We start from the raw sequence: 13,055 nt of genomic DNA on the forward strand, positions 1-13,055 counted from the left end.
CATACTGAGCACTCATTGAGCAGAAAATATCAACAGGTTTTACACCTTCAAACTAAAAAAAAATTATTAACTTCATGCTGTTCGTCTAAGGTTTAATCTGATAATACCACATCCATACTTACAGAGGTAGGTGTAAAACAATATTTACGTTGATTGCAGTCAACTAATAACTGCAAAGCTCAGGGCTCTTACTAATTTTGTTGAGCTCCACGTAATAAAAAAGACAAGCTAGGTCCTCCTCTGTCAGTTTACTTACTGAATAAGACTCATAATATCATTCTTTCATAAATATGTTGTTTCTGTACATCAATATTTCCTATTTTAAATGCATTATTTTTTCTTCATTGTTACATTTAACTATTTTTATATTATTCCAGCTTGCAGCAAAACTAAAATCATGGAATGAAATACAAAAAAGTGTTCGTGAAACTTACCCAAAAGCTGTCGACTGGTGTAAACAACTGAGGGAAGAAAATCAACAGTGCATTTTTGAACTGCGTAAGCTTAGTTTGCAAGAACAGATTGATGCCGATACGGTAAAATTGGTAAATATTATCTTTTATTTGTGATTTATGCAGCAGATATTAAAAAAAAATTACAAAGATGATGTTAGTATATTTAAAAAATCCAAATATTTTACTTTACTCAAAAAATGTAATCTATAATATTACAAACTAATAAAATATTCAATGAATTGTTCAATATTTTTGCACTTTGCTAACAATAATAATTTTGTATGACAGAACAATTAATTATAGTACAACCATTTGGGGATTATCATAAATGACATATAAGAATATTTAACAGTGTAAGTAGCACTTATTAAAAAACCTTATACCATTTCCCACCGTTATTTCCAACCTCTGTGGCAAAATGGTAGCAGGTCTGCCTTTCATCCAGTAGGTTCTTGGTTCATACTTCAGTAAGACTTGGAATTTTTCTCACATTAAAAATACATCTCTCATCAGCAGCTGTAATTGGGCAGTTAGCCTGAAAAATAAGTAAATAAATAATTTTTTTGTAACTACTATTATTTTAAAAGATGATATTAATATTAACAATTATGAAGGAAGAGATTTATGATTTATCTACATATGAAAGCAAACGAATATTGATTACACATTTAGCTAAAATATCCTAACAGATATTTTAGCTAAACGCTATTTATGGGTCTCTTACCAAATACAGATATCTATATACCAGGGTTATTTTTTTTTCAAGGTCCGATCGGTCGCAAAATAAAAACCCGCACAAAAATCAGATGAACCTTAGCGCATATGTGTTGCGCAGTGTCTCTAGTATGGCCTTCAATCCCGTCGCGTCACTTTGTTTAGATCTGAACACGCAGCTAGCACGTAAACATGTCTACAACAATAGCATCTCCCGCCAAGTGTGAAAAGGGTGCAGTAATTCGATTTCTTCAGGCTGAGGGGTGTAATGCAGCTGAAATTCATCGACAAATAAGTAATGTGTATGGTGAAACTTCATTGAGTAACAGCAAAGTGCGACAATGGTGCAGGAACTTTAAAGCAGGACGTACAGATGTTCATGATGCAGGCGGTCAGGGAAGGAAGCGAGAGTCAACCGATGATCTCATTGAGCAAGTGGATGAGGCAATTCAAGAAAATTGTCGGTTCACAATTTCTGTATTGAGCGATTTGTTTCCTGAAATTTCTAGGTCAGCTCTCTATACCATTGTGAGTGAGAGACTTCAGTACTGCAAACTGTGTGCGAGATGGGTTCCCAAGATGCTGTCTGACTATCACAAAACAATGAGAATGGACGCCTCCCTAACGCTTTTCCAGCGCTACCACAATGAAGGAGAAGATTTTTTGAACAAAATTGTCACAGGGGACGAGACATGGGTCCATTTCGAAACTGAAGAAACAAAAGAGCAATCCAAAGAGTGGATGCTTTCTTGTTCTCCCAGTAAACCAAAGAAGTTCAAGTGAACCTTATCCAACAGAAAGTTACAGTGTTCTGGGACCGGAATGGAGTTCTCTTGGTGGAATTCATGGAACGTGGCACGACCATCACTGCAGCTTCATACTGCATGATTCTTCAACGTCTACGAAGGGCAATTCAGAATAAGCGGAGAGGAATGTTGTCATTATGCATTATCTTTCTCCATGACAATCCTCGGCCGCACACTGCAGCTGTAACAGAGAAGCTCCTGCAGCATTTTTATTGGGAAGTGTGTGATCACTCACCATACAGCCTGGACTTGGCTCCATCCGATTTTCACCTCTTTGCTCACATGAAACGCTGGCTAGGAGGACAACATTTTGGCACAGACATCGAGCTGCAGACCAGCATAAAAACATGGCTGAAAACACAGGCGGCTCCGTTTTATGACGAGGGTATTGGAAAGTTGGTACCACGCTACGACAAATGTCTAAATCGGAGTGGTGACTATGTAGAGAAATAGCGTAACTATGTAAGTACTTGTTACAAATAGAAAAATTTTTATTTTCACTGTGGTTTTAATTTCGTGATCGATTGGACCTTGAAAAAAAATAACCCTTGTATCTATATTCAGAGCTCTTGTTTGTTGTGTGCTAAGAAATTCAGGCACAAACGTAAGAAACTACCAGAACAGCAGGTTCTGGAAAAAATTAATATACTTAATAAGATTTAACTTGTCAAAATTTTGATATTATTTTGTTATTCACATTTCAAGTATTATCCTAATTGTTGCGTTTCTTTTACCGTTTCAATTTTACTCGTATTATTATCTTAGTTTTCATCGTAGTTTTTATATTGCTAATATTTTAATATCCTAGTAGAAATCTCTTATTATTTTAACCCACGTAATGACATGAAAGCGTTTTTCACCCAAAAAAAGAATAGCAGGTGATTACTGGGTTTCTGAGGAATAAAGAGAAACTGAAAAAATTCAACTTTAATGAAGTTATATCAGGAATTTAATAGACCTTTTAATTCTCTACTGACACCAAAAAGGCAAAGTCTTGGGAGAGTTATTTAGTTTTCTAACTGGATGTGATATGTTCAAGGCTCATCTAAGGGATTTTACAAAGAAAATCACATTTGTAGATTATGTCAAGAGCATAATGAAACATTTTTTCATAGAACCTGAGAAGCTTCAACAAAAGATGAACTTGATCTTTGGCATATCCTTTCCTCCAGTTTTAGGATCTGAGTTGTAAGTCAAATTTTGGGTCTACTTAAATTAGTAGTTCTAATTTGTAGACTGAAAATAATTAAATCAACAAAAGGCCTTATAGGATGATATACTTAAACAGAGATTCTCTTCCTTGTCCTATTCTTATCTAAATCTGCAAATAACATACTCAACTCAAATGCTTTCCCCAGTAATTGTGAATTATGTGAGTAATAAAATTCCTAAATAAACCAAGCATGTGTGTTTAGTTTTCATTACAATATTTGAAATTAGATTTAATAAAAAACTGTAATGATTGTAATAATGTAGGAAATTATGGTAAACAGTTTAGTGAAGGATGAAAGAACATTCATGGAAAGATTTCATAAATCAGAATTTGAAGAATTTCCACTAACATACAGTAAATAAAGGACAAATGAACAAGAAAGACATTTCAAACATACCAGCACAATGAGAGTTTCTTGGAAATGTAATCTTGGAAATGTTTTGAGTAAATGTAGATTTAGGAATAAAAAGAAACATGCATTTGTTTAAAGTGTGATTTTTTTTGTAAAATCTGCAAAAATTTAAAAGTTAGAAAGAGAGAGACATTATAATTACAGTGCTTCAAATAAATGTTGAAATAAGGTGGGTTGATAAGCTTTGAAAATGTTTTTAAGACTAATTATACAAAAGAAAACCTGAAGAAAATTCTTATAACTTTCATTCTTTAATAACTTTCAAAAGTTAATTTAAAATGTACAGGTGGTGACAAAACAAATGATCAAACACTTGGTTTTGTTAAAAAATATTTATTTGAATTGCAATACAGAAAAGTAAAATACAATGTGTTTACTACATACCTGGAGATTATGTTCTGCTTATCACATCTTTAATATGACCACCATCATGTCTAGCAACTTTTTCAACATAAACTCCTATGTTGTTTATTACTCAACGACACGTATCTTTGGTTATCTCATTGTACGCCTCGATGATCAGCTCTCACAGTTCCATCACTGTATGAGGATGTTTAGGGAAAATCTTTTCCTGTAGAAATCCCCAAAGAAAATAACCAATGGATTCAAATTAGGACTGTTTGGGGACCAGTTCTGTCCACACATAAAACAATTAGGAAATTGGTTTGAAATGACTTTCACATTAAAAACTTCATGCAAAAAGTCTAAAACATTAGTTGTGTGTGGTCTGGCTCCACCCTACATGAACCACTAGATTTCTAAATGAAACCCTTTTGCAAGAAGCTGAGGAAGAAAATTATTATGCAGCATATTTAGATAATGTTCACTGCTCACTGTCTATTCAAAAAATAGTGGCCCTGTTACCCTGTAACTTGAGATAGCGGCCCATACTGTAATTCTTGAGTATGATGCATGTTTTCATAAAGTACATGTAGATTTTCAGAAGCCCAAATATGCACATTTTGTTTTATAACAACCCTGTCTAGGTGAAAATGTGCCTCATTTGAAAATCAAATATTGTTCAATAACACATCTTGGTTCTCAGCCCGTTCAGCGAATGCTATTCTTTGATGTTTGTTGTCAACCATTAAATTAGGCAACACTGTTATTTTGTACGGATACAAATTCAAATCAGTATTTAAAATTCACTGCACAGATTGCTTATAAATCCCAAGTTATGCTGCTGTTTTTTTTGTTGATTTGCCCAGGCTACTCAGCAATGCTGCTCTGTAAGCTTCGACATTCTGCAAAGAATGAACATCGGCAAGCCATTTGCGTTTACTGTCAAATACTGAACCATCACTATTAATTTTTTGTAAAGGCTATGTATTGTTTTAAATGATGGCAACCATTGTGTTTGAAAATGTGCACAAAACCGTTTTTGTGTTAGCACCACACTTTCCATTTCACTAAAAAACAACACAGTCTTTATGTGCTGTTTAACCGTCAGTTCTTCCTTCATCAACCATCTTGGAATGATACACAAACAGCGCACTCAGAAAGAGAAGAAACTAATATTCATGAGGTGGTGTTGCTTCTTCCAACATAAAACACATTAATTAACCTAAACAATGATTGCCAAAACAAATGTTGGATCATTTTATGTCCTCTGTAGGTTTAGCCAAATGACTAACTATAAACAGATGTGGGAAGTATGTTTAATATTTTTTATTTCATTTTTTTCAATAAAGAATATTTAATGAATAGGATGACAAATTAATTTATGCTATCTTTGAAACTTCTGTAAAGTAAATAAAAACTAAATTGGGCTGTGAAAGCAGTGTTGTTTATATAATGCTCAAATCAAATTTTAATACTTATGAATTTTTCATCATTTATCTGTTGATACGTGATGAATTTATGACATTGGGTATACAACATCCATATTTTAACATGTTCACTGTAATGCCTATAGATCTGCAAGCAAGGTGGAAAGTTCCCATCTGATATGGGTATTTTGATGGAGGGTTGGAGCAAGGTACAATCTTTTTTTTTTTTTATCAGGGAAATTAGAAGAATTTAGTTTTTATTACAATATTGTACATTTGAGGTTTTTGTGACTAAATTTTTATTGTAAGTTTAACTTAATACAATATTTTATTTCTTCATGTTTGATGCAGTTTTTTCCATTTCTTCTTACATTGTTGTAATCTATTTATAATGAAATAGATATGCTCCAGACTGAAACCTTATTGCAATGTTTCAATGCTATTGTTTACAATAAAAACTTAAACTTTTTGTTTTCTATTACATGTAGCTTCAACGTTGGTTTTTAAAATTGGTTCTGGTGTTAGTGAAAATGAGGGTTCTTGGTGTATTTTTTACACGTTTTATCTGAATTTTTTATCCTGAAAAGCAAATACTCCTTTTCTATCATGAACCAATATATTTTTTACTATGTAAAGGAGTTACTTTTGTTTTTACATATTGTCTAGAAGGCTCTAGATTCGAATGATATTTTTTCACATACTACAAAATTAATTTCTTGCCTTCCAAAAAAAATATGGGGTAACTGTATGTGTTTGTAAACACACACACATGCATGTGTGTGTGTTTACAAAAGAAATTAACATTTGGAATAGGAGCACACATATTTTACAAGTGTGGTTACCGCACAGTAAACTTGAATATATAATTTAATGCACCGTATATCTACAATGGGAATGTTTTTAGGTTACTATAAATTCTTATCAGAAAGAATGAATATGTTCTTAAATTGTAAGGTTACCTGAACAATAAATTCAAAAGAAATGTAGCGTTTTTGTATTGAGTTAATTTCATGATATATACAATGAATAAGTGTTAAAATTTACAATTGTAACATGCAAAAAGCATCACATTTAAAAAATATGAAATTTATAAAAAAAGATAAATTTTATAAAACAACAATATACTAATCTTTTTTTCTTCAGTCATTTGACTGGTTGGATGCAGCTCTCCAAGATTCCCTATTCAGTGCCAGTCATTTTATTTCAGTAAACCCCCTACATCCTACATCTCAAATAATTTTTTTTACATATTCCAAACCTTGTCCACCTGCACAATTTTTCCCATCTACCTGTCACTCCAATACCAAAGCGACTATTCCAGGACGATACTAAATACTGAATTTGAGTTATCAAACACTGATCAAGTAGACTATTTGACTCCATTTAAGTGGGTTTGATGACCATATAAGAAATGAATGATATTATCATCAGCATCAGATACAATACCACTGAGATAGAGGGCTGGATAATAGATCTTGAAAAGATATTTTGAAGAAACCTTCCTGTTGTTTAGAAAGTGATTTATGATTTTTATTATTTATGAAAATGTAAATATTATTTTGTCCTATTAATATTTGATTTTAATAAATACTTATGTTATCATTACATATTCTACAAATTAATTTATTAATTTTTAGTTGATGACAAAACCAACTACTTGGAGTGATATTGTAATTGATTCAAGAGGAGCTCGGATAACTGCAACGACATTCTGTGATTCACTTAATTTAGCTAATGATTCATCTAACACATACAGTGAATGTATTTTATCCTTGCAGAAGTTGTCTGTTACTGATCGGATAGACACTAAAACTTTCAATTATGTAAGAAATTATTTCAATGAATTATTTTTACAAGCATAGTAATTTCCATTTCATTAGTTCAGTAACAGTTTATATTCAAATATTTTACCTAAAAAAAGATGATGGGTAAAGCCCATAACAGATTGTATTCCTGGATTGTTTTAGTCATTCCTGGCTATTTGCCAGGAATATAAAATCTAAATATGAATAGATCTATTTCCAGGAATTAAATCACCCTATATATTCTTTGCTCCAGCAGTCACAAGGATACCTGTACAAAATAATAATGACAAGGAATGCAGGTCTATGAGGAAAGGAAGGCTATTCTTCAGTCTCTCACTATGTAAATCGCATGTCTTACAAAATTTCTGACATAAGATTCTCCTGTGGCCAATTAAATCCACATAAACAATCAGTTGAAATTGAAAGATCTGTCACCCCCAGAATAAAATCAGCAACATCATGATCAGGGAAAATTTCATTAAAATCCCTTTAAAGGCATCTGTTTCATCTATCCTAACATTAAATCATCAAATCACATTTGCTTGATTGAAACTGCATAACCTACTGCTTATTGCCTATTGATGCAATGCAATTTTATTTTGGTATACTAATGAAATCATCTGCAACATTAAGAGGAAAGATATGAAGGTGAATTAAAAATTATTTACACTTTTCGTTGTACAATTTATTTACCCAAAGGTAGGGGTTCAACAAGTACATCATTTTTCTACATAGTCAGCCGTGTGCATCTTGGTACTCATTGCACACCATTTATGGAAGCCCAGCTCATTGTGGATGATTAGATGGGCAATCAAATCATAACTGATGTTCAAAGAAGACACTACCTCATTGAAGTAAATTGCCTATTTGTCAGAACCATCTCTCCAGCTTGCTAAATCTTGTCATCCATGGTGAAGGTTGATGGGTGTTCTACTCCCTCTTCTTGCATCATAATCATCCAGCCGCTTTTAAACTTCTCAGTCCTGAAAAAAAACGTTTTACATGATAAAGCACTATCCCCATGTTGTAATAAAAGTCTACGATAAGCTTCTTCAACCCCTTTCACACCCTCCGACTAGAAAAATCAGATCACTGCTCATTGTTCTTTGGTGTAAACTGCTAGAGAAGCAAACATGTTTATACTGTAACAACTGAAAGGCAAATGATGCAATTGGGATCAAATTTCACACACGTGACCACAGTTGTATCAACTCTAAGCAGTCTTGCACAGAAGGCAGTATGACAACCTTGAAGGTGTGTTATGGTGAAAGTGTCAGTAATTTTTGATTCACCTTCATAAGTATTTAAATTTGTTCATAAGCATAAGTTCTCTTGATATGACAAAAGTTTTAAGGAAATAAGATTCACCATAAAAAACTACTTCAGAGCGAAATAGTCATATACAATAAAAGCAATCTTAAAGATTTTTGGAGTTACATAACTCTAAGCAGTCAACTGAGCATTCTTAGGATACAATTTGGTACAATGGTACTGATTTTGAAGGAAATTCAATCCCTGCTGCATTTTCTAAGCTGTTTGCTTCAATTAATGATAGGGTAATTATGACATGTGAAGCAGTAAGTATAAATGTAAATGTGCAGTTTCTGATTATGGAAGCATTACAGTGTATCCGATTTTTATACAATCAAAGCAAGCAAACACACTACAGAGCAAAGAATTGTAATTACTTATTAATCAGATAAACAAAAATTATTTATCTGAATGATAAGATGTATTTGTGGGAAGGTACATATACATATATATGTATAAGATTAAATCTTTTTAATCATTATCCTCTAAAGTTTTTGTATTTATATGTTTTCAGGTCTTGTATTATTTTTCCTAGTGCTAACTCCAATTGAAATTTGCCATTGAATTCAGATTTTTTACAATCTTAAACACAGAAATTTTTTAATATGTTTGATTATGTACTTTTTACAGTTAAGAGGAAAAGGAAACAAATGGCAAACAATAGAAAAGAATACAAAAAATGTTCAACTTAAAGTTACTGATATGTGTAAACGACTACGTACAAAAGACATGTCTGATGTTTATCAATGTACAGCAGTTTTAGGAAAATTTATTTTAACTGACCAACTTGATGATGAAACATTTAACAAGGTAAATAAACAATTACTTTGTGTCTGACTTGTCTTCTGTAATGAATGTTAGTAATGTATTCTTTTTCTATAGAGAGGTACATTTATTTATTGCTTTCCACTTTTGTCCCATTCTTTGTAATAGTTGTGAAGGATCTGAGGCACAAATGATTCCACTGTAGTGAACAGATTGAAGGCGTATCACATTTGCATTATTTTGGTCAGCTTGGAATATTGATGTGCAACAGTATACTTGGACCACCAAAGAATACAATGGTAAACCACTCTACGTCTCAGTTTCTGTAATAATCCATGCTTAAATGCTTATTATTATTAAGGTATTTGTTAAATGTTTGTGATTTGTGACTTAATCAGGTACCTAAGTAGTCTAGTTTTGGCATCTAACAGACATCAGTACTATGTATAAGTCCTACTTATCAAACGTACCAAATTTCTTCTACTCAGACTAATCTAGTGCAATTGCACATTGGCATATAAAGCATATTGGCATTATAATACAAAAAACCATATCAGAAAATGTTTGGGCATTATTTTGACTGTGTAAAGTTTTGGATTAATGTGTATCCTTTCTTTCTTTCTTTTCTTATTTATTAAGGGAACAGTTTTTCTTGTTATTGTATTTAATTTTTCTGAAGAATTTTAATCAAAATCTGGAAATTCAATAAACCTGGTCATGAAATGACTATGATGGAAATATTTTGCCATTCTGCTCTCTTAGTCTAAATATGGTACTAAATTCAAGCATCCTCTTTAATGGCCGGTCAGTGTTTTCTATATTCATACCTGCTTATTTTAAGATAATTCTGTTTGTTTCTTTTCCATACTGTTATATTCACAATATAATTTGCACAAGTAGGCTTAATGTCTATTTCATGGAATTCCCTGTCACATATTTGTTTGCACTGAGCCATCACTTTGGGATAAGTGGCACCAGTTATTAGCATCTTATTCTGCCCATATTAAAGGACAACCAGATCACCCAGTTCTTACAGCAGTCTTCGTAAACTCTCATTACCAACAGGATGAAAACCATCAACGTAGTACAGCACCAATAGGTGTCTCTCAATTAATGTATCTTCTACAATTTGACCCACTATCTATTTTCCCAACCTGTACAGGTTGGGAAAACCTGTACAGGTTTTCCCAAACCAACCTGAACCCCTGTACATATCCTTCGTGGAGACTTGACCCCATTAATTTTAATTGCGACCTCACCATATATAATAAAATATTAACAACTCCTCTCATCTTTCAACAAACATTTTACCATTTTCTATTAGAGACAAACTCAGATGCAGTAGTATATGCAGATGGGTCGAAGCAGAATGATACTGTAGGATGCACTTTTGTTGTAAATGACAGAACTTATGTGTTTGGTCTATCTGGTATTACAAGTATCTACAATACTGAACTGTACACCATCAAAATGGCCTTGAATATCATTAGATCAAAATTTTCACATCTTTATCTGTAGCGATTCATATAATGCTCTCCAAGCTTTAGAGGATTTGTATTCCAGATATCTTATGGTCGCCAAAATACATATTACTCACTGAATTAAATCGTCACAATACACAGGTGAATTTCTACTGGATCCCATAGCCATGTGGGATTCCACTGCTAAAGATGCTTGTAGTCATCTGTCTTTCTCCACTCTAGTTACAACTACTGATATCATTAATTCCATTAAACAAACACTTTAATTATAAACTCCAACACATAAAAGGATATATTACCATGAGACTCTTCATGCAGGAAAATTCACCAGGAAGAAGTGGTTTGTATCAATTGCGATTAGGAGATACCAAAGCTACTCACACACACACACACACACACACACCTGATGTCAGCGGAGAGCACACCACTGTGCGTCCGATGCAAATGCTGCTTGACTGTGCACCACATCCTTGTGGACTGCATATGCTATGTGGCCTTGTGTCACAAATTTAAATTGACAAGAGACATATGGCACATCCTAGGAAATGACAAGAATATACTAAACCAGGTGTTATTACTTCCAAAAAGAATTAATGTACTTAATAAGATTTAACCCGTCAAAATTGTTGTATTATTTTGTTATTCATGTTTCATGTATTATCCTAATTGTTATATTTCTTTTTCAATTTTATTCCTATTATTATATTAGTTTTCATCATTTTTTTAACCCTATTTTGATGTTTTAATATCTATTTTTGCTATTTTATTATAATATTTTAATATCCGAGAAGAAACCTCTTGTCATTATTTTAACCCAGGCGATGATAGTGCAAAAGCGTTTTTCACCCCCTCCCCTCACCAACAAAAAAAGATTCTGTTTGTTTCTTTTCCATATTGTTATATTCACAATATAATTTTCAAAAGTAGGCTTAATGACTATTTCACGAACTTCCCATTTAACTGTCAAAATGCAACAACAACTTTGGTTCAGCAACTAATTATCAACTTCAGAGCTACAATAAACCAACTAATTACAATATGTAACAACAATGATAACACTGGTAATTCTAAGCAGAGTGAAATTGATAGATGTTCCTTTGTAGTTTGCTGGAGAACTAAATGTAGTCAGTCCATCCATTCAGTACATTTACTGTTGATTTGTACATCATGCTTATTACCAATCATCACATCACATTTGGTTTCCACCATTTTCAGTAGTACTGTTATCCAATAAATGCTCTTGAAGTACTATCTGTTATGACTTTATAATAAAGCAAATGAAAGGTTGTTACAAATTCAATTATTTAAGCCTAGCTAACATAATTGGTTTTGAAGTCAGATTTTAAAAAATTTATATATATATATATATATATATATATAAATTCAACTGAGTGCGTAGTTTTAATATCACAAAATTAGTTTAATTAAGAAAACAAATAAAATTATTGATTTTAAAAATAGACTCTCAGGTTTTACAAATTTAACTGACAAAAATTTGAGATTTAAATTTTTTTATGTGGAAAGGTCCCATTACAAAAAAATACAATAAAAATGTTTAGAAGACATAGTCTTCCAGAAAACATAATAATTTAAACAAATAATTAAATTTGATAAGAAGTGTTATATTTGAAGTGATAAGAAGAGAAGTTAAATTTAATGTTAGATAAGAAGTTATTTTTGAGCTCATCATTTTAAATTATTTTACCATCATGATACTTTTGTTAACAAATTAATTTCAATCCAGTATACAATTTCCATTTTTAAAATAATATTTTCTGTCCCTGTAGTCAAGATTAAAAATTATTAGTTCTATGCTATAGAAAAAAAATGAAATAAATTTTTCCCTACAGTACAAAATAAAAAAATTAAATAAGAAGTCCTTAATAGTTAGAAACCACTTACCAAAAAAAGAAAGAAAAGAAGACATGATTAATTAAGATGATAAATAGATTCAATACCACCAGTAAGCTATAAAGAAAAAAATAGCAAACTAATAAACAAGAGATAATAATTGCTAGATATTCTGAAGTTAAAATCTAGACTTTCAGTTACTAATTCATGGAAGAAATTAGGGAAAATATAATTATAAACCAAGTAATAGTATACTGAAATTTAACTTATTAATTATTCTCATGATACTTAGTTTATAAATATAATATAGTAATGTAATAAGAAAAATTGACCTCATAAATAGGTGCAGGGATGACAAAACATTCCTGGACCAAGCTTAAAAAAATTAATTCATTTACCTTTTTTACAAATTCCCACCATCCTCTTCAAAGTCATTTTGGGAGATTCCAGCATCGCTCCTAATCCTCAAAAGT

At 31.9% G+C, this 13,055-nt stretch overlaps 1 protein-coding gene across 1 annotated transcript in view; it reads left to right on the forward strand.

The window, feature by feature from the left end:
• LOC142334470 (uncharacterized) overlaps window positions 1–13,055 on the forward strand; it is a 712,180-nt gene that overhangs the window by 603,203 nt on the left and 95,922 nt on the right. The window contains exons 101-103 of the mRNA XM_075382526.1: window positions 378–545; window positions 7,007–7,192; window positions 9,116–9,295. Of these exons, the coding sequence (XP_075238641.1) occupies window positions 378–545; window positions 7,007–7,192; window positions 9,116–9,295 (534 nt within the window). The remainder of the gene's footprint in view (window positions 1–377; window positions 546–7,006; window positions 7,193–9,115; window positions 9,296–13,055) is intronic.

This window comes from Lycorma delicatula, chromosome 1 (genome assembly GCF_047948215.1).
Source record: "Lycorma delicatula isolate Av1 chromosome 1, ASM4794821v1, whole genome shotgun sequence".
In the NCBI taxonomy this organism is placed as follows: Eukaryota; Metazoa; Arthropoda; class Insecta; order Hemiptera; family Fulgoridae; genus Lycorma; species Lycorma delicatula.